Source organism: Marmota monax, unplaced genomic scaffold (assembly GCF_021218885.2).
Source record: "Marmota monax isolate L192 unplaced genomic scaffold, Marmota_monax_Labrador192_F-V1.1 WCK01_AAM20220418_F8-fsc00006, whole genome shotgun sequence".
Lineage (NCBI taxonomy): Eukaryota > Metazoa > Chordata > Mammalia > Rodentia > Sciuridae > Marmota > Marmota monax.
In genome coordinates this window covers 29,770,919-29,794,379 of record NW_026693712.1, presented here as the reverse complement: position 1 = coordinate 29,794,379, position 23,461 = coordinate 29,770,919, and the positions used below count along the sequence as shown (strand labels likewise).

The window sequence follows — 23,461 nt, the reverse complement described above, 5'->3', positions numbered from 1 at the left end:
TTACTTCCAACTGGGTACAATGGCGCACTCCTGTGATCCCAGTGGCTCAGGAGGCTGAGGCAGGAGGATCCTAACTTTTGGGCCAACCTCAACAACTTAGTGAGGCCCTAAATGAGACAGACCTTGTCTCAAAATAAAAACATAAAAAGGGGGAACTGAGGATATAGTTCAGTGGTAGAGCACCTCTAGGTTCAATCCCTAGTTCCCCTCAAAAATTTTTTTCCATATATTTATTTCATGCCATATCATGTGTGTTTGCTGCTGAATATGTTTCTTTGTTGCTCTAAAATGCCCTTATTTTGAAGTACTTGAGTTACATTTATTCTTCAAAACCCTCCTCAGATTTTTGTGTCTTTCACTCCATTCTCCATGCTCTTTTCACATGACAAATTTGATCACTTCTTCCTTAGTACTATGTTAATATCTTGACATATAATGTGTCACAAGTTACTATATTATTTTTGTGGTGCTGATAATGCCAAGGTCGCGGGTTTAGTCCCGGTATGGGCCACCAAATGCCGCAGTCTGGCTGGGCACAATTCAGGAGCCACTTGTCAAAAGAAACAAACTTTATTTTTAGAACATACACACCGCACCACACAGCTCTTCAGAGCCCAACTGCCACCACCGGCTTCCCACAAGCCTCTTAATCTCCCCCCACTCCTCCTGCTCTTGAGGCCGATTGGCTGGGTCGTGTGGGCGGAGCAAAAAAAAAGTCCCCCAATAAGCAGCTCCGTGGTCTGAAAGGGTGGGGAAACAGCCCAATGAGCATCACAGCAGAGGAGCCAATCAGTTGGCAGCTAGAAGTTTGTTGGGGCCGCTGTGAGCCAATCATCAGCTGGCAGCTGGAAGTTTGCTGGGGCCCTTTCGGCTGTGGCTCTCAACATTCCCTATTAGACTCAAAGTACTTTAGTATTGAATAGTACTTTCTATATAACTAGACTTTAGACAGTAGAGTTCTTGGAATATTGGTGTTAAATAAACTGAACTTGTATTCATGATGTGCAGTTGACACTTTCATGGAGCTTGTTCTTTTGACCTATAGTTTCATATGGAGCTATCATTCTCCTTTTAAGATTTCAAAAATGTGAGCTTCAATTTTGTTAGGCATTAAATCTAACACAGTATTATGGTCTAGACATACCTCAAAGATTCGTATGTTGAGGGCTTAGTCCCAAGTGTAACAATAGTCAGAGGTGAAAATTTAGGGAAGTGATTGGATAAATGAATTAATCCATTGAGGAATTCATAATTTGTTGTCATTATTGGTATGTGGTGGAAATGGGACCTAGTCGGGAGAAGTTGGTCACTGGGGGTGTGCCCTGTAAGGGTGTATTTTGTCCCTTGCCCCTTCCTCTCTTTTTCTCTGCCTCCTAGCTGCTGTGAAGTGAGCAGTTTTTCTCCACTATGCCTTTCTGCCATTATGTTCTGCCTTGCCTCAGGCCCAAAGCAGTGGAACTAGCTGACTGAAACTTCTGAAACTGTGAGCTGAAATAATTTGCTCCTCTAACTTGTTTTTCTCAGGTATTTTGTTTCAGCAATGAAAAGCTAACACACAAAATAACTCCGATCTGTTTTATAATTAGTTTGTACTTCAAAGGTCTTACCTAATAGGAAAATTTTGTCTTAAGACTGTAAGTTTTTATTTGTTTACATTTTTAATGTCAATGTTTTCTTATCATCTTAGCCAATGAACAGATTCATTAATAGGTCTATAATAAAAAACCCTAATCTAGTACCTTTAAAAAATACTAAAACAATGTGAAATGTTAGGTTATCCTGATGAATCTACTTTAGGAACATTATAATGAGTTATGCCAAGGCTTTTGATCAGCATAAAAATTGAATAAGGAAACATAAAACTGGATGATCAGAGAAAATAAAGATAGCAGATCCCGAGAAGGATACAATTTATTATCTCTTTGTTTTATAATTCAATACTGGTTTGAACTCTAAATTTCATGGGTTAGAAGAGAAAACATGGAAGTATATTTCTAGGCAAAAAGAACAACTTAATTCTGATACTATCTGATTTTCTTTTTGGATCATAGAGGAGAAAATATCCTAAACCACTTTTTTGAGTACAGATTATAATGTCTTATAAAATATATCAAATCATGGAAAAGAAAGTAGAATCAAATGAAAAGCTGGACATAGCTTTTTATAGTTGAGAAACTCTTAAGCCCTGAGATGCATAGACCCCAGGGTGACTCTCCAGTACTTTTTATGAATGTATGAAGTTACTATTGTTATTATTTATGTATTCTGCCTTTTTAGATTAGAACTAATAGTGGCCTTTGAGCCACAATTTGGTGTAAAACTGGTAATATTAGCAACATCATTAAGGAGGAATATTGAGTGTGAAGATTGGAATGTCAGAGGTTCTTGCCATCTCTGGTAGCAGTGTGGTTCTCTCCAAAATTTTCTTTTGAGTTGTCATTAATGACCACATTCAAGCTCAATCCACAAAAAGAATTGAATACTATATAGCTTTGAAGGTAGAACCATATCTTACTCATGCAAGAAAAAATATTTTATTTCATTCCCATTGGTCTTTTTACATGAATTGGATGGGTTTGGGCCCACATTTGCCCTTTTTTCTGCTGTGGAGAGGATAAACAAATACGAAAGGCAGTTAAAGCAGAGTTTGTTTGTTTGTTTGTTTAATTAGTTGTAGATGGACACAATACCTTTATTTTATTTATTTTTTTGTGCTACTGAGGACTGAATCCAGTACTTTACGTGTGCTAGGCATGTGCTCTACCACTGCAAAGTTATTTCCTTAAGTTTTAAACTTGATTGAAAATAGTATCAATGTTCTAAAAATGTGTATCTTTAAAATTTTTTCCAGACCTTTATAGAAAATTATTTATAAGGTATTTATTGTTATAATAATGATATAATTTTTAAAATGCCTTTTTTGATTAATGTATCACTTTTATATATTTATCACAAGCCTTATTTACTTCTGAAAAGAATTAAATAGCTATGTTTTGGAGTTTATATTAAGTCAACCTGATTTTTTGTTTTGTTTCTCTTTTAGCCACCAGAAAGGCAGATTGTGGTTGGAATATGTTCCATGGCAAAGAAATCCAAATCCAAACCAATGAAGGAAATTCTGGAACGGATCTCCTTATTTAAATATATCACAGTAGTAGTATTTGAAGAGGAAGTTATTTTGAATGAACCAGTGGAAAACTGGCCTTTATGTGATTGTCTTATTTCTTTCCATTCTAAAGGTATTAAACAAGAGGGGGCACCCCTTTTTCTTCTCTGATTATAAAATTAATGCATAATAATTGTAGAATATTGAATAAAACAAAATAATATTAGACCAACCCACTCTCAACAATGTTATATTAACATTTTAGTATATTTCTTTCAGTCTTTTCTATATTTTTTAAAAATTTAGTGTCATATCCTAGGTATAAGTTTATATTTAACTTTTGCATTATTGTATCAATGTATATTTTTCACCTGTCATTCTTCAGTAACCTGTGGCATAGTATCATTATGTAGATGTACCATAAAATATTTAATTAATATCTGAATATGTGGACAATTTCCAATTTTTACTATTAAAAATGAGGTTGTGATCATCTCTTTGAATGTATATCTTTGTTTGCATTTGAATTTAATGGGATAAATTCTTGATGTATGAATATGCAAGTTGTTTTTGCCGTATAGAAAATGATCTGTCATTCCTCATGTTTGTATGCATACTTTATGTCTTAAGAAACTAATATTTGAAATTTTAGATCTCACTACTTTTTATTAATTAAGAATAAATATTGGTTAAGCTTAATTATTACTGTATAGAAAAATCCACTAGTTAAAATTATTACCAAGTGTAGATCTGAAATTCATAGCCTAAAAATCTGCAGATTAAATAAACTAAGAACTAGAAGTATAATTTAAAAGATGTGCTCTCAATTATAAATGTGTTGATATTTAATCATCACCTGTTGACAAAATATGCAGTCCTGAGTTGTTTTAAAGTCTCAGTTCAACAAGAAGAAAATGGGACATAGTTTTTTGTGTCCCCATTGTGTAAATTAATTTTGATTATTTCATGGAGAGCTACATTCATGATCTTTGCTCACCAAATCACCAAGACCACTCATCTTAGAGAACATTAAAATTTGTTTATCCTTGAGGGTAAGGTGTTCTCTTATACAGTCATAAGATTCTTCCTGTAAAAGCTATTTACCTCTAAAAACTAGGTGTTACATCTAAGTTCATATCCCATACAACATCTCTTGATAAGGAAAATGTTCTTCTTGGACAGTAAAAGTAGAGAACTGACTGTAGGTGTTTTCTATTTGTTGGATTATGTTAGGACACTTCAAATCATAGACATTAAGAAATCTTTTGCAAGTGATGAATTCTGAGAGTCTCTAATACTTGAAGGCTATATAATTTGGGGCCAAGTGATTTTTGGTATAGAGTTTTTACATTTAAATTTCAAAAACTAAGGGGAATTTAGGAATAAATCTTGTTTAACTGAATGTAGTTTTTTGTTTTGTTTTGTTCTTTTAAATTTCAATATGCCTTAATATTTTCTAACTTTTTTTGTAATGCTGCAAAAATAGAGTCTTCATGGATGCACTTCACCTTCAGTGGTTAAATCCTAAAATTGTACATACTGCTGATTTTCACCCTTTTCCATAGATAATATATTCACTAAAATATTGTCACTTAAGGAATAATAACAGTTAGCATATATTATTGAGCACTCACTATGCCAGGTATTGTGCTAAGTGTTTTAGATGTACTCTTATTTCATTCCTCACAAATTCTACTAGGGTAAGACTTACAAAATTCTCATTTATAGCTGGAATAATATATTTAAAGATGTTAAATAAATTTTCCCAAGGTTACATAGTGAAAGGTGTGCCAGGTTTGAACAGCGGTTTATGCTCTGAACCCCTAGAGTCTAGTGTGTGTGTGTGTGTGTGTTTCCTTTTTTTAATGGGGTCTAATTATGCTACCCAGATTAATCTTGATATGCTGGGTTCAAGGGATACTCTTGGTACAGCCTTCAGAGTGCTGGGACTACAGCTGTGCACCACTATAATTGGAGAGACTTTTAGTGTCAATATAGGAAGTAAAATAAAATCATTAAATTTTTTTAGATAGTTTAATGACTTTTCTTACCATATCTGCCATTTGATTCATTTTTATTGTAAAAATTAGTAATTTTACTAGTGTCTAGAAATTTTAGGGAAGTAATTTCTTATATTTTAGCACCAGCTTAGCAATAGCATGATTCTTCTTTTATATTTTGAGTATATGTGTTATGTGTGAATTAGTTTTGCTTTTGCTATTATTTTTAATGGTACGTAAATTCTTTGACTATCAGCTAATTTGAGAATATAAGCATCAAAATATTTAGTGAAAAGAATTGTATACACAGTATATTCTTAAAAATTATAAGGTAGTCATGGTTCACTTATTTATATATAGAAATCTTTTTGTATGTGAAGTAATTTTACTTTCTGTTGGATGACTTTGTATATAGTCAGGCACTGACTAACATGTCTCTGCTTTAATTTGTTTTTATAGCCACTGATGTAGTATGCCTTATTGATAGCATTAACTAGGAAAAAAATGAGATTTAATAGTAAAAGCTTAACTAAAATTTCTTTATATATTATACCTTTTATAGAAGTCAGTTATGAACATAATGAATCATTATTTTATGGGAGCATCAATTCAAGTTGATAAAGTTATAGATGTCAACTTATCTTGAAATTGTTTAGAGTATGTTAATGATATGTGTTCTTAGGATTTCCACTGGACAAAGCAGTTGCCTATGCAAAACTCAGGAATCCATTTGTAATCAATGACTTGAATATGCAGTATCTCATACAAGATAGGTGAGTGGTGAAGTTGGCTAAATTAAGGGAAGGAAAAATTAACATTTATTTAGTACCTACCATATACTGACATAGCATAAAGTGTTTTACATACTTATTTCATAGCATCCTTAAAAAGTATTATTCATAAATAGGTGTTTATTAACGAATTTTACAGAGAGGAAACATGAGAATCAGATCAATTAATTTGCCCAGAGTCATAAGTAGTACCCAGTAGTAGGACAAGAAGTTAAACCACATTTGTTTAATTTCCAAAGCCTACTAAAACCATGAATAATTACAAGTAATTTTTCTTTCATTTGACTGATAGTTAAATTAGGAAATAACTTATAACTAGATGTTTTTTAATGATACAATATATATATTTAAAAATATTTCTCTATGTATGTTAGCATTTATTAAAGGCCAAAAGTATAGATTTATAAATGAAATTATAAAATATGAGTGTACTTATGTATTTTATTTTATTTATTTATTTTTATGTAGTGCTAAGGATCGAACCTAGTGCCTTGCACGTGGTAGGCAAGCACTCTACCACTGGGCCACAATCCCAGCTATATCTATGTGTTTCTTACTCTAGTAAATACTCTTTTAATATCTCCGTTCTGTTTTTTGTTACTATTGTAATATCATATATGTGGAAATACTTTTATGATTTTTGGTTTGGGTTCTTTTTTTTCCTGCTCTCCCAGAATGTAGAGTTGTTATTATCTAAACATTTAAAACATTTTCTAGGGCCTATATTATAGTATATGTTCATATATAAGTTATATACATATATAAAAATGCATATATATTTTAACAAGTTTGAGAAATAAAAGCATAAAATAACCATTTAGTTCTGTCACTATATTTACTATATTTTTCATATAGAGAGCAATATATATACACATACATGCTTGCATTTTAGAAAACGAGAATTACATTTCTCTGAGAATACAGTGAACATTTTCCCATGTCATTAAATGTTATTTAAACATGTTTTTAATGGCCAGATTATTTCATTGTGATGTTATCAACTTTAACAAACATTCATTCATTTACTCTCTTGATTTAATAATAATATGCTAGAAGAAGTAGTATGCATAAACTTTTGTTCTCATTGCTGAATATTCCTTGCTGAATATTTCAAGTATTTTTAAATACTTGAAATGATTTAGATTTATTTTTAAATCTATATTTTTAAAAAGTTTTAAAACTTGATATACATACCCTTTTTAGTAGTACAACACAATAACATATAACAATAAGTACAGTGTTATATTCATTGCAAAATACAGCAGCAAGAGAGTAAGGATGTTTTTCTTTTTCTTTAGGAGAGAAGTATATAGTATTCTTCAAGCAGAAGGTATTTTACTTCCTCGTTATGCAATTTTGAACCGTGATCCAAATAATCCCAAAGGTAAGAATAAAAGATTTTAAGTATGTTACCTTCTGTCACTTGAAATACTTAGGCCACTCTACTTAACTAAAAGGAATTTAAACAATTCTTAGTATTCTGTTTAACAGTTTTCCTTAATGATTTAAATAAATAATCATGTATTATATTCAGTTAAAATGTGATATTGTGCTAAAAGGTTAACTGATAATTTAGAAGTTATCTCTTCTACTTTTCTTTGGTATGCATTTGACATATCTTTCAGAATCATAAAGTAAGTTTTGAAATTACCTGGTTATTGAATTTGTATTGATTATGGAAAAGCAGGTGACTCATTTCTGACTTAGAAACTTCATGCTATAGTGTCATAATTAAATACCTGATGCTACATATTTTGAAATAATACTATTAATATTTTAAAGTAGCCTTGACTCCTTTTTTTTCTGGTTATCTACTATATGACATGTAAGTTTTATGTAACTCAATCTAAAGGGCAAGATAGCTTTCCGGACTAGGCTGAGCTGTAAGCGCCATCATGGAAGTCGACATACGCCACAATAAGGACCAAAAGGTTTAGCACAAGGAGCCCAAGAGGCAGGACATCTACCTAAGGCTGTTGGTCAAGTTGTACAGCTTTCTAGCTAGACGAACCAGTTGTACCTTCAACCAAGTTGTACTGAAGATGTTGTTCATGAGTCGTGCCAATAGGGTACCTCTCTCCCTTTCCTGGATGATCCAGAAGATAAAGCTTCTGAGCAGAGAAAACAAAACAGCTGTGGTCGTGGGGACCATAACACATGACGTGCGTGTTCAGGAGGTGCCCAAACTAAAGGTGTGCGTACTGCGCTTCAGCAGCCGAGCCCACAGCCACATCCTCAAGGCTGGGGGCAAGATCCTCACTTTTGACCAACTGGTCCTGGGCTCCCCTAAGGGCCGTGGCACAGTCCTGCTCTCTGGCCCTGGCAAGGTCCAAGAAGTGTACCAGCATTTTGGCAAGGCTCCTGGGACCCCACACAACCACACCAAACCCTACGTCCGCTCCAAGGGCAGGATATTCGAGCGCGCCAGAGGCCGGAGGGCCAGATGTGGCTACAAAAACCAACCTCGGATCTTACTGTTAATAAAGAGGCTTTGGATTTGATAAAATAAAAAATAAAGGGCAACATAAATGTTTGTCTTGAAAGTTAATATGGTAACATTATTTTGGGAAATTTTGATTAATTATTGTATCTGAAAGAAACTTTCAGAAAAATTACTTTCCTAAGTTAAATAATGTCATGTTTTACATTATTTATGATATGAATGATCCTATACATTTTCCAGAGAATGGTAGTGCTGTTCTGGAATTAGTCCTCAATCTCTCTTTATGGCATCATTTCATACTTAACTTTGAAGTCTCTGACATGGTAATATAAAATGGCAAGTCCATAGAATCTGAGGAACAAGTATAGTTCTTAGTTTCATATGTATCATAAATGTTGATATATGTTGTTTACATAAATATATCTAATTAAAATCAAGTAAATACATTATCCAAGTTTTGTTTTCTTTATTATTTCTAGTTTAGAAAAAAGAAGTCCTCAATCATAGCATGATATCTAAGTTAAAAAATAGTGTAATTAAAATAAAGAAAAGAACTAACTATTCATAAGCTGGGTGCATGTCTGTAATATCTATAGTTCTAGATTTTGAGTCAGGAAGATCACAGGTTGGGGCCAGCTTCAACAACTTATTGAGACGCTGTCTCAAAATAAAAAATTATGAAAGGGATTAGGGAGATAGCTTACTGCTTAAGCACCCCAAGTTCAATCCTCAGTACACTATAAGAACAAAACAAAAAATCCCAAATATTCATCCTTGAGAACTAGAATTTGTCTATCAAGTTAAAAGCTACCTCTTTAGGAGTTTAAAAATTTGTACTCTTGAATAAACACTTAAATCACATTAATGTTCATAGTTAATGATCATATGTTAAGTAAATGTTGATGGAATGCTCCAATTTATCATGCTAACCTACTTCCCTACTGGTTCTGTTCCAGGCATTTGCTTCTATACTTCTTCTGTTTTTATGAAATCATCCAATGTGATCAAGATTTTTATACAGTATTGTTTCCAGACCTTTGTAGAATCTGTTCCCAGTATACTAGAACAGGTTTTCTTTCATAGAAAAACCATTATTACAAAAGAAAAATGACAAAGTGACATAATTTTTATAATTACCAAATTAATTGTCAATGGTAGAGCATTGATTTTTAAATTTTCTTAGGATAAGCATGGATAGACAGTGAGACAGGGTATAGAAGATATATATGAAGAAGGAAATTACCACATTGAAATGCACCATCTTAAAATTCAGAGGCCCTACTTTCTACAGTACCTGTGCAAGGAGAAATGTCCTAAAGGTGAAGATTGATGTGCTGTGGCATTAGTTTGGAGAATTTTGAAAAGAACAGATTTTACTCTTAGCTGGGAATCCAAGAAGAGGTTTTTAAAAATATATCTGTACTAGACCCCACATATCTGTATGAGATTCTACATGAGTGGTTTTTTTTTAAGAGTGGGTGATTTAAACATGCTGTTAGGATTGAGCATTCTTGGTGCAAATTTTTTGTTTTCTTCTGAATGTCATTAAAGCAAGATAAATTCAAGTTTGCTGATAAGGCTTATACAGTTTTGCTGCAGATTAGAACAATGCATTCTGTTGTTTGTTTTTTTTAAGCCTTCTATTATAATGAAAAAAGTAATTTTTTTTCTAATTATGTTTGATTTATAGAATGCAATCTGATTGAAGGGGAAGACCATGTAGAAGTAAATGGAGAAGTTTTCCAAAAGCCATTTGTAGAAAAACCAGTCAGTGCAGAAGATCACAATGTTTACATTTATTATCCAACATCTGCTGGAGGTGGAAGTCAAAGACTCTTTAGAAAGGTAAACTTTTGTAACCTTTATATGAGTAATGTTCTTCATTTTTTGAATAAATTTTAATAGTAATATACCTTTTAAAAAAGTAATCAAGCATTTAATAAAACTATAATTTTATCTTGAATTCTTGAAAATGTATTATTTAGAAGTAAATTCATAAAACTGATATCATACTGTTAGAAAAACATGGTGTCATTGTCAATATTTAATGCTGTTTGGCAAAATGCCTACCTACAGAATACTGAAAAAGTACTTAATTTGTGTTCAACCTCTTATTCATGTTTCTGTCAGACTAAAATTCAGTTAAACCAGTCTTTTAGAAAACTGACCCAGAAAAGTAAACAGTTTATAGAAAAAGTTATATTAATAACTTTTATATACATGAAGATATGCTTAATCATACCCATAATAAAAGAATGCAAAACAAGTCTGAAATATAATTATATCATATTAACTTTTTTGGTTTGTCAAAGATTAAACACTTATGTATGTGGAAAACAAGCACAAGCCTATACATCATAAGCAGGAATGCCGCCTCTTAGCAGTGTAATTTAGCAGCACATCAGAATTAGAAATACACTTACAAACAATCATGGAAATGCAAATAAAAATACAATGAGATGCCATTTTAATAAATAGCCATTAGAGTGGCAAGTGTTAAAGAATCTGATAATACTAAGAACAGCTGGAACTCTTGTACATTTGCTGGTGAGACTAAATTCTTAAAATAGTTTCTAAAAGGTTTTGGCAATATATTTGTAAGTTGAATATGTGCCATCTAGCAATCCTTAGAAACACAAATGAACATATATCATGGTGACACAAGAATGTTCAAAGCAAAATTGTTGTAGTAACCAAAGCTTGGAAAATATCCTAAATATACACTGGTAGGAGAATGGATGAATTCTGGTTTATTTACACAGTAGAAAATTTATAGTAGTATACATGAACAAACTTGAGTAACATGTAGCAACATGAATGAACCTTAGAAATATAATTCTTGGGCACTTGGTTTGATCCTCAACACCACATAAAAATAAATAAACAAAGATATGTGTTCATCTACAACTAAAAAAATGTTTTTTAAAAAAGATTTAATTCTTAATGTTCATTTTATTTTATGTTTTTAAATTTTGAACTGAATAGATACTTTACAGAAGAAGAAATACAACCGATCATTTTATTTTTATGCTCTTCAACTTACACATAAGTTAGAGACAGTATAATATAGTGCCAAATACATAATAAACCTTGTTAAATATTCATGGATTAAATAATTATTTGAAAATTTCTAAGATGGAACAATTTCTAAGGTGAAACAAAGGTTATATTATAAAATGAGGGAAATAATGTGATTTTCCACATTTTTTATTGGTGCATTATAGTTGTAAAATAATGTGGTTTTTATATTGATGGACAATTTTTACTTTCAGATTGGCAGTAGAAGTAGTGTATACTCCCCTGAAAGCAATGTACGAAAAACAGGTTCATATATATATGAAGAGTTTATGCCCACAGATGGTACTGATGTTAAGGTAAGACTGACTGAACTATATTTTGATTTTGTATTCAAGGTGATACTGATGTTAAGGTAGGATAAATTAAAGTACAGATGCTCCTCCATTTAAGAATGGGGTCACATCCCAATAAACCCTTCAGAAATTGAAAATGATCTACATTGAAAATGCATTTAATCAATCTACTGAAAATCAAAGATTAGCAACATGGTGTATAGGGTGAGTTGTTAACATAATTGTGTGACTCATTAAGAGCTATGTGACTCATTGCCATTGCCTAGCATCCTAAGAGAATATCATAGTACGCATCACTGGCCCAGGAAAAGATCAAAATTCAAATTATGACTTCTACTGAATGTCTATCACTTTTACACCATTTTAAGTCAAATTGAAAAATCACAAGTACGAATCGTAAGAGACCATGTAGATGTAATTTTGTATTTTGATTTTACCAGTAATCGAAGAAGGAAACACCCTTCACTAATCTAACTTCTATTCTTTATCTCTTTCTTTTTAATTAAGGATGCTCAAGCCATTTTGTTCCATGAATACCTTTGGCAGTTAGAAGCCTATGAATCCTTTTTTTAAACATAGTGAACTTAAGTGCTTAAAATAAAACACACAGGATTACGAAGAAAGATATTTTATCTAAGTGTAGTTACTAAAATATTTAAAAATCAACTTTTTAATATAATAATTGTGTGATTCTTTAAAGGGACTTTAAATAATAAAATATTAGGTGAGTCTAATAGCCTCCACATTTCTAAGCAGTACACTTTACCCAGATTTTGAGATCTGTGACAATTATTATGTGATTTAAGAATATCCATATGGGCACATTGATGTACACCTATAAGCTCAGTGGCTCAGGAAGCTGAGGCAGGAGGATCACAAGTTCAAAACCAACCTCAGCAATTTAGTGAGGCACTAAGCAACTCAGTGAGGTGCTGTCTCTAAATAACATATTTTTAAAAGGGCTGGGTATGTAACTCAGTGGTTAAACACCCCTGGATTCAATCCTTGGTGACATAGAATAAATAAATAAATAAATAAATAAATAAAATTTTAACTGGTAACAAATGAGATCTTAATATGTCAACTTTCAACTACCCTTTCTGTAACCACAATGTTCCTTTTAAAGTATAAATTTGATCATGATACAGATAATATCATAGTCTGTCCTCTGTCTTACTAATTTTATTTCTTAAAGCATAAACTGCATCAAATAACTTTTCCATATTTATATGCATCCTGCTGTTTCATATGTCTGTCCTTTGTGTCCATTTACCTCTGCTTAGAATGCCTTTCCTTCTCTTGTTCTGATTCATTCTCCACCTTTTAAAAACTTCTATTTTGGCAATTTTTTTCCTTCCATGATGTTTTATAGTTTTTTTTAATCTCTTTTTTGTTAAACTAAAACATTTTGAAGAGTTAATGCTCAGTTTAATAGTTTCCTATACAGAATGAATTCTTGCTTTACCAGTGTTGCCATATAAGTATTTATAACCTTTTCCAATGAAAATTTGAGATGTAAAATAGAAAAGTATGTCTTATAATAATACAGAGTCTGAACCATTTTTTGTTACTTTTTTCTTTGAATTTATTTTTTATTGGTTTTACGAGTGTTTGTGTATGTGTGTGTGTGTATATATGTGTTTAATATTCGTCAAAGGTTTACACAGTTGGTCCAGATTATGCTCATGCTGAAGCCCGAAAATCTCCAGCACTTGATGGCAAGGTGGAACGAGATAGTGAAGGAAAAGAAGTAAGATACCCTGTTATTCTCAATGCACGAGAGAAATTAATTGCTTGGAAAGTCTGCCTTGCTTTTAAGGTAAGATGTTAAGACAAGCCATGTAGACCTTTGTAAAAAAAAATTCTAATTCTTATTCTTGATTAAGAGACATTATTTGGATATATAATTAGAGTAATAAGCTGAGAACTGTTCATGTATTTTGCAAGCGGATTTTTATAGTGCTAATATATTGTATTCTTGTAGTACCAATATGTTCTTTCTGTGTTATATAAAAAGAAACTGTATGAATTTTTTCTGACTTTAAAATTGCAGAGATTAGTTCAGTTAAACAGTGTTTAGGGGTATTGTCTAATCTGTTTTTAAGAAACTAATTATAAGTATTATTTACTTTCATAGAACTGGTAAATTGTCCTTAGTATTGTAGCCTTGGCAGTCAATTCTTTTGGACTACTGTATAATAGAATATGTTCATGAAAGCACTGTAAAAAAATTTCTTAAAACATTTTACTTCTAATATTTGATTAATTCCCTTAATCTATATTAACAGAATTTTTACCTAACTTGTATAAAAGTTTAAATAGAAGTAGTACAACTGACATTTAATAAATAATAAATTTTACCTTTTTGAAATCTTACATTGGATACATAACTTAAAGACTAATAGATATTACTGGTTATTAAATAATAAATACTTTGTGTGTTAACCATAATGTCTCTTTTGTGGAAGAAATGTTAGATTGTAAGTAAGTTTTAATAGATTTATGTAAATTGTCTTATTATACAAGGATCCCAAAAGCTATGAATTCAAATTACATTATAGTAGTGCATGAGTATTTGCATAAAAAATGTGGAAGAAAATTTTCACAGAGTAACAAATTTATAACTTTCAGCAATTTTCTTCCAAATTTATTTTAGGTGCTCACAAATATGTGATTATGAGGAGATTAACAGATTTACAGGAATAATTGAACATTTCTTCTGGGATAGGTCTTTAATACTATTTTTCCTTTATTGTGTTGGGACTTAAATGACCTAAATTTCTGCTAGTGTAAAATTTTATCTGAATTTTCAAAATATTTGCTTTTCGAAAATTGAAATTTTAGTTGGAGATTGTTTTGATGCAGTGTTCTGTTTTGGCCACTGTAATCCTTTATACTTTATGTCTGTTTTATGATAAGGAATTTAAGTAATCATATGGAATATGTAATATATCTTTAGAATATTCAAATTACAAATAAGTAATTTCTTTCCCTTACTTAACATGAATTGAAACAATATATAATAATATACTTTTAGACATAAAATATATGTTCTAATAAGACTAGAAAACTGAATCATAATAATTTAAAGTTTATAACTTATTTTAAATAGCAAACAGTTTGTGGCTTTGATTTGTTACGAGCCAATGGACAGTCCTATGTGTGTGATGTCAATGGCTTCAGTTTTGTGAAAAATTCCATGAAGTATTATGATGATTGTGCAAAAATACTTGGGTAAGAATTTAATAATCTATTTTCTTCTCTTTACTTTGCATACTAGTTATTCAGAAACAAAATAATTGGTAACATTGAAGGATGAAGTTTTTTTTTTAAGTATTGTAGAGTAAAAAATCAGTTCATAAAATGGCACCTCCAGAGACTGTACCAGATTCTGAATTATAGGTGAGATTATCAAAGACAGATTAATTTATAATCAGTACAAAGGCCTAAAGATGTTAACTTCATAGAGTTAGAAATGCTATAACATGGTGATTAAAATATTCCTCGAGTTTTTGCTGTGTAATTGTAGTTGAAATTAAGCTTTTTAAAAAATTACATTGACCTTAGAAGTGTGAAAAATATGAGTTTTGTCTAAAGTAAATTGTTTAGAAATATAGAATCAGACAGGTTGCATGAAGGTCAGGGAGGCCAAGTGTCAGAGACTTCAGCAGATTATTCTGGTTCTTGTGGAAAAGAAAAGGGGAGAAAGGAAAAGGAAAGGGAGGGGAGGGGAGAGGAGAAAAGGGGAAAGATCCCTGTAAGAGAGAAGACTCCCATAGAAGAAGCCCTTGCCCACTTGTTCCCCACAAGAAGGGAAATTGGTGACAGCAGAACAGGAATCAGAGGAAACAACCCTATTTCTGGCTTTGAATTCACAATCCTCCTGTCTCAGCCTCCCGAGCTGCTGAGAAAAATAGGAGCACATTGTTATTATTTTGCTGGCTGTTTGCATTTTTGTTTAATAAACTGCTTTGCTTGCTCAAAAAAAAAAACAAAAAACAAAACAAACTTTGTTCTCTTATTTAATAGTGCAAAATTAACATTCATGAAATAAGTAAGATAGAAATTTTTGGAATTCAGGATTCTATGGGTGACATTTCTTTATGCAAGTATATGTTAAAGATATTCTCATAATATTATCAAGTGAATATATAAAATTATTGCAGGTAGAAATGTCAGTTTTATATTCTTTGATTCATTTTCCTTGTAACTTGATTAGGAAGACTTAGCAAGACAAGAACTATTTTTGACATTTTTAATACCTTGATTTTATTTATTTGTCTGTTTATTTATTTAATGTTTGCTGACAATCAAATCCCGTGCCCCACACATGCTAGGCAAACATCTTACTACTGAGCTACAACTGCAGCCCCTTTTTAACATTCTGAAGCATATCTGACAAAGCCACAGAAAACTTAATACTTCAAAATGTTTGATAATTGGACTCATATTTTATAGTATGTTTTGAAGATTGTTGAAGTTATGCTTAAAGTGAAATTGAGAAGAGTTATCTAAATTTTTCATGAATGAATATTAAATTTAAACAAAATTAAACACCTCTTTATTGTTAACCCTATTAGTAAAGTATAATAATAATTTGTGGAAAATGAGCATGGCATTTAGAATAGGTTTATAAATGTTCATTAAATGCATAAGGAATGATCAGTGGTCACCTAGTCCAAGAGACAGTTTTGAATTTCAGAGTGTGTATAATTAGAAATAATATAGTTATACTGATTTATTCAAATCTAATATTGATTTGTATTTTAAATTTTTCAGATGACTTTAACTCCTGTGATTCGCTACCATTCTCATTTAGTATCTAATTTTATCTTTAAATGAAATAATAATTATTTTCTTTTCATTTGAAGAAATATTGTAATGAGAGAGCTTGCTCCACAATTTCATATCCCCTGGTCAATACCATTGGAAGCTGAAGATATTCCAATTGTACCAACTACATCTGGAACTATGTAAGTTTGAATTATTTTCATTTAGAAATTCCTTGAGTTTTCTCTATTAGACTGTGCTATTATAATAAAAAAAATATTTTTAGATACTTTGTATGTTTTTGTTAGATTTGGTGTGAAGATGGGAGGAATAAATTCTCTTATATTGTTGTTAGATATAAAATCCTGCAATAGGCTTTGATAATTACAGAACTACATAATCAAGTCATAATAATAGAAGTGGTTAAAATAGATACATTTCTCAAAAGTTCAGTCATCATTATGTGGCTAGCTTAAGTTACAGGTTGAGATAAATTCATTAGACCAATATTGCCAGAATGTTTTATTAACATCTGCTGAGGAAAATGACTCATTGAAAAGTCAGGTGAGTTGACTGAATGCTTCACATTCACAGCTTAGAAAGATTTATATTAGTATGTTAAATAGTTTTGGACATTCTGATTTGTAGAAACTGTATTTACTTTTGTTTTTAAACCAGTATTCTCTAAACTTATTTAACACAAAATTTTCTCAGATAATTGTATTAATATCCTGCAAGTTATGTTCAAGACCTCATACTTTGGCTAATACTAAATTATACCTCTTAACTCTAAAATGCTTCTTTACTACTTTTATCTTCCATTAATTTGAGTTTTAAATACTATTCCTATTACCTGAGCAAAAGATAGCAAATTTATAAATGTAGTGACTGTTTCCTTTGCTATTAGATAAAACTTTATTTTTATTTGATGAACTCAGTCTAATACTACCAGGCAGATATTTTATAAAGTTCAGGAATCAGAGTACATTTACTTGTGTCCAGAGTTAACATGGTTCTCTTTTGAGAAGAGGAAGTATTATATTATATATCATAATATCACTCCCTCCTCCAACTTTTTAAATTCCTTTTAGGATTTAACTTCATAAAATTAAGACTAAATTGTTAAAGACATAAAATTGTTACAAGTACTACTCTTCATGGGAAAGATCTTAAAATGGTGAAAGATGGCCTTTAATAAATGATTGGATGTTTTATTAATCTGAGTTATGGTACACAAATCTTTGTTAGAGTATTAAGAACTTTTTTTTTTCCTTTAGGATGGAACTTAGATGTGTCATAGCTGTCATACGTCATGGGGATCGAACCCCAAAACAAAAAATGAAAATGGAAGTGAGGCATCAAAAGTATGTTTCAAGAAGAATATTTAGTACTCATGATATAATTTTAAGATTTCTGATGAATGTTAAGCTCTTTTAATTAATACATCATATAGGAAAATGTTTGACTACTATTTCTTGTTCATAAATATTTAAACCACTGAATGCATGTAAGTTCATTTAAAGTAATGTAAATGCCAGCACCTAAACATTATTATGGTAATGCACATAAATATCAGTCTGACCTGGCTTTTATTTATTGACATAAATGGGTTCTATTTAATTTTGGTTTATCATTCTGTTGCACTGCATTTTGAGAATTATTAACCTTTCAGTTTTTTAGAAGAAAATTAGTGGAAAGCTTCTATTCTGTTCAGTGTTTGATTTGGAGACTGCAAAACCAAAACCTGAAAAACTTAACTATCAAATATGTATTTACATACTGACCTTAGAGAATACAATAATATTTTGCATTATAATTGTGTATTCAGTTTTGATCATGAGAAAACTTTTAAAAGTAATATCGTGACCATTAGTTTAGTATAGTTTAGGAAAGTATTAAATTTATAAATACAGGTACAGCAAAGAAAGCTAAGTGTACTAGAACACTACTATAGTCCCAGATACTCAGGAGGCTGAGACAAGATGACCACTTGAGACCTGCTTGAGAAGCATAGTGAGGCCTGTCTTTGGGAGGAAGAAAAAAAAATAGTAGAGGAGCAACATCGGAAATAGGACAAATAGTACTGAAAATCCATAGGTTTTTGAGTTCTAGCCCCATATCTATTGCTTTGTTAGATTAAATATACTGTGGTAATATCAATTATTGCAAGTGACTAACAGTGCTCTCTTTTTTATAAGATTTTTTGATCTTTTTGAAAAGTGTGATGGATATAAGTCGGGGAAGTTAAAACTCAAAAAGCCAAAACAATTACAGGTAAGTGTTTTTGCTTTCTTGTTGAGTTTTAAATTTTTTTTCTTTAATATTTTTTTTTTAGTTGTAGTTGGACACAATACCTTTATTTTGTTTATTTATTTTTATGTGGTGCTGAGGATAGAACCCAGCACCTCGCATGTGCTAGGGGAGCGCTCTACCACTGAGCCACAACCCCAGCCCCGAGTTTTTAATTTTTAATGGTTAAGTTTTTTTTTTTTTTTTTAATGGTGAAATTACATAAAAATTCTTTTCCTTATTAACTTATTTTATAGGAAGTGCTGGATATTGCACGACAACTTCTTATGGAGCTAGGGCAAAATAATGATTCTGAAATTGAGGAAAACAAATCAAAGCTTGAACAACTTAAGACTGTATTGGAGATGTGAGTATCTTTTTGTAACTCCTAGTTGTATACTTACTTTAGTTCTCTGTCTTTTTTGTGTTGTGTGTAGTTATAGGGTTTGAACCCATGGACTCAGACACATGCCAGCCAAGCATAAGTAAAAATTTAATATAATACAAATTGATTGTTGTATTATTGAAAATTATTATTTTAGCTTTATTTTTAACTTTAATACGATTCAAAGAGGACATCAAATTTGTGTCTTCTGTGAAGTACTCTTTAGAATGAAGGCATATTACTAACTTGACCCCAGATTCAGGGCTGTTTAAATAAAAAAGTTTTAAGCTATGTTTTTATCAACTAAAAATGAGGCCCACTAATATTCCTAATAGAGGCTTTATATATTTCACCACTTATAATCTTATATCCATTGTTATTTAAAAATACATACATTTATATTTGTACATATTTCTATACTTTATCATCTCTTTCAAATTGTCTTAACTTTGTAAAAACTTATATTTTTTTGTTTTCAATGGAATTGAATGACTATGGTACAAATTTTCTGCTGGATATGTTAAAGAATTCAACAAAGCAATTACAAATAGAAGGGAGTATTCCTATCTGAGAATTAATTTTTCTCTACATAGATTTTAGTTTTTCTTTAGGAATCACATTAACAATTCATGAATATTGTCCATCCTGCTTACCATTTTATTTTTCAGGTATGGTCATTTTTCTGGAATAAATCGTAAGGTCCAATTAACCTATCTCCCTCATGGTTGTCCTAAAACATCTAGCGAAGAGGAAGGTATGCATTTTTAATGCCTATTATGTTATAAATATTTGTAGTCACTTAATTCATTCATTACATTTAGACCATTTTTTGCTTAATAGTTTAGAGATTGGCAGGTTAACTAAAAGAAAAATAAAATGGTGTTTTGTTAATAGTGACTCTATCCTTTAGGTAAAGGATACTTTTTATTGTTTAACCATTTATTGTATGGATATATTTTATTATTTTGAAACTGCTTATGACTTTTCTTTTTTCTGAGATTGTTTCAGAAAGTTATTTCTTTATAACTAAGTGATATTTAATCAGCCCCATTCTTACTTTTTTTTGATAGAAATGAGTAGAGTATTTAAAACAAAGCTAAAAATGTATGAAACGAACTGGGTGCAGTGGTACACACCTGTAATGCCAGCAGCTCTGGAAATTGAGGCAATAGAATTGTGAGTTCAAAGCCAGCCTCAGCAAAAGTGAGAAGCTAAGCAACTCAATGAGACACTGTCTCTAAATACAATAATACAAAATAGGGCTAGGGTTGTGACTCAGTGGTAGAGTGCTTACCTAGCATGTGTGAGGCACTGGGTTCTATTCTCAGCACCACATACAGATAAAATAAAGGTCCATTGATAACTAAAAAATATTTGAAAAAAAAATAATACAAAATAAGGCTAGGGATGTGACATGCTCAGTGATCAAGTGTCCCTGAGTTTAATCCCTGTAACCTGCCCCCAAAGTATGAAATGAATATTTGAAAATATACACAATGTATTTCTACAGTAAATTGATATTTTTCTCCATCCAATAAACATCAGTAAGCATTTAAATAAGGTTGGTATCCTAGAAACACTTAGCACAAAGGTCCAAAAATTCATTTACCTTTCAAAATCTGAGTGTGGTGGTACATGCCTATAATCTCAACCACTAAATTAATTATACAGGTTAAGTATTCCTTATATGAAAATCTTGAGATAGAAGTATTTAAAATTTTGAATTTTTTCCAATTTATAATATTTGTATGTACATGGTGAGATATCTTAGGAATGGAACTCAACTTTAAACATGAAATTTATTTATGTTTCATATATACGTCACACATACACACCCCTTATGTGTAGCTAGAAGGTACTTTTATACAATATTTTTAATAATTTTATATCTGAGAGTTTCATGGTGTGGAATTTTCCACTTGTAGCATCATGTGGGAAATCAAAAAGTGCCAATTTTGGATTTCAGATTTTCAGATTAATGACAATCAACCTGCTTAACCTTGTAATAATCAATCTTGCCTATCATAGTAGCAAAGTGTTTTCTCTCCTTTTTTAAACTGGTAATAAAGTGCTGATGAATAAATTGTGACAGGATTTTAGTGTGGTGGTAGAATTATAAATTGATACAACTTCTTGAAAAGTGATTTGCCAATCAAATCTTCAAAAAATATTTCTATACTTTTCTGTTAATAATAAATTTAATAATATTTTAAGTTTATTTTTTCCACTTTATTGAAATATACATATATTGTATATAGTACAGCATAAAGTTCCTTTGCTTTGACTTTAATTCTGCTTGTAAGAGTCTATCCCAAGGCCAGGCATGGTGGTACACTCCTATAATCCCAGTGGCTTGGGAGGTTGAGGCAAGAGGATCTAGAGTTCAAAGCCAGCCTCAGGAAAAGTGAAGTGCTCGCTTGCTAAGCAACTCAGTGAGACCCTGTCTCTAAATAAAATAAGAAACAGTGTTGGAGATGTGCCTCAGTGGTCGAATGCCTCTGAGTTCCTCTGTACCAAAAAAAAAAAAAAATCTATCCCAAGAAAGTAATTGGATATTCAGAGAAAGATTGATCTGTAGGGATATTCACATTGGCATTATTTATAGTAGCAAAATTGAAGTCATGATTATATTAAATGCAAAAACAAATTTGAATACATTAAACTTTATGTGTTTATTTTAACGTTTGACATTTTACCCTTATGTCATACTTTGTAATTAAAAGCAATACAGATTAATTCCCAATGTTTATGATTGGAAGCTTTCTATAACAAATATAATAAAAACTTTAGTTCACTGTTCTTCCGTAAATTGTCCACCTGCATGGTAAAGCACATATAATTGCTAACAAGCAGCAGGGGAAAGGATGATTTTCTGTTACTTTCAATGAATTATTATTCATTCTTTAACGTTTATAATATTTATTTTTGAATCCTTTTGTTTCTAAAATTCAATACAAACAAATCTTAAGGCCATAATAAAGAACAGGTCAAAATTAAATCATTGACCTATGTCTGAGAACAAAACTTCTACTGCGAACTTAAAGAGATTCCACAATTCTAATTTTTTTTTTTTAATTGGCTACATTTTCAGTGTTTGTATAAAATTAGATTGCATGAAATTTTAACTAGAATAAGTGTTAGGATGTCATCTCACATCTTCCTAAAAATTATGGAAATCACTGATTCCTCATCATAAAAACATACATATTTTCTTCACTTCAGGTAAAATATTTCATTTTATGTGACAGCTGAGCAGAAGGCACTTGATAGATAACTTCTGGACTTTGGCATTTAGGAGCTTATAATCTAGCAGATATAGCATGACTGAATTAAATACATTGGACAGATCAGTATGAAAATAGAGAAGGGAGAAGCAGTACTTCTCTGAAGAAAGTTAGAAGCCTTCTTACTGAGTATGAAAGAGATTTTAATATTTCAGTAAAATTTTAATAGGAAGAGCAATGGAATTCCTGATGGAAGCAACAACCTACAAAGATAGGCCCATTTAGAGAATAAAATAATTACATATGGACTAAGTCAACTAAATTAACATTGGCCCATTTCTGTTCAAACCTAACATTTGTTTTATTTGTTCACATGCATCTTAGATAGCCGAAGGGAAGAGCCATCCTTACTTTTGGTTTTGAAATGGGGAGGAGAATTAACACCTGCAGGCAGAGTCCAGGCTGAAGAACTTGGAAGAGCTTTCAGGTGTATGTATCCTGGAGGTCAAGGTAAATGTTGAAATTATTTTTTTAATATATTTTTAGTTGTCAATGGACCTTTCTTTTATTTATTTATTTTTATGTGGTGCGGAGTATTGAACCCAGTGCCTCTCACGTGCTAGACAAGTGCTCTACCACTGAGCTACAACCCTAGCCCAAATGTTGGAATTTTTTGAATTTGATTAAATTCATGCAATTTTTTTTCATATTCTCTTATTTTGTAATACTTGTAAATATTTCTGGAAATACAGTGAGATAAAAATATAGCTTAAGTGATTTGAGGATTTATTTTCAGGAGATTATGCAGGATTTCCTGGTTGTGGTTTGCTTCGATTACATAGTACCTACCGACATGACCTCAAAATATATGCCTCTGATGAAGGACGAGTTCAGATGACTGCAGCAGCTTTTGCAAAGGTAAAAATAGATGTTTTGTTTTGTTTTTAATTATTGGAATTGTCATCTACAATTTCATTGTTTTAAGATTTTCACTAAGACAGTATTTAAAAATTCCAAATTTTGAACTTCCAACTAAAGCTATCAACTGACAATGTGAACTATATTACTAATAATATTTATTT

General features: G+C 31.1%; 1 protein-coding gene and 1 pseudogene across 50 annotated transcripts in view; both read left to right on the top strand.

Annotated features, from left to right (window-relative positions):
- Ppip5k2 (diphosphoinositol pentakisphosphate kinase 2) overlaps positions 1-23,461 on the top strand; it is a 133,073-nt gene that overhangs the window by 11,973 nt on the left and 97,639 nt on the right. For 39 of the 50 annotated variants that reach the window (XR_009228312.1, XR_009228311.1, XM_058584340.1 and 36 more), the window contains 14 exons: positions 3,044-3,239; positions 5,789-5,879; positions 7,196-7,281; positions 10,031-10,185; positions 11,613-11,714; positions 13,369-13,530; positions 14,824-14,945; positions 16,583-16,684; positions 17,759-17,845; positions 18,680-18,755; positions 19,028-19,137; positions 19,824-19,909; positions 22,764-22,889; positions 23,176-23,297. Coding sequence is in view for 48 of the 50 variants with exons in the window: in XM_058584332.1 (XP_058440315.1) it covers positions 3,044-3,239; positions 5,789-5,879; positions 7,196-7,281; positions 10,031-10,185; positions 11,613-11,714; positions 13,369-13,530; positions 14,824-14,945; positions 16,583-16,684; positions 17,759-17,845; positions 18,680-18,755; positions 19,028-19,137; positions 19,824-19,909; positions 22,764-22,889; positions 23,176-23,297 (1,623 nt within the window). In the remaining 2 variants the exon portion in view is untranslated. Of the gene's footprint in view, positions 1-1,377; positions 1,484-3,043; positions 3,240-5,788; positions 5,880-7,195; positions 7,282-10,030; positions 10,186-11,612; positions 11,715-13,368; positions 13,531-14,823; positions 14,946-16,582; positions 16,685-17,758; positions 17,846-18,679; positions 18,756-19,027; positions 19,138-19,823; positions 19,910-22,763; positions 22,890-23,175; positions 23,298-23,461 lie in introns of all 50 variants that reach the window. The other 11 variants (XM_058584326.1, XM_058584359.1, XM_058584358.1 and 8 more) reach the window with 2 other exon arrangements.
- Positions 7,352-10,018, top strand: LOC131424776 (large ribosomal subunit protein eL18-like; annotated as a pseudogene).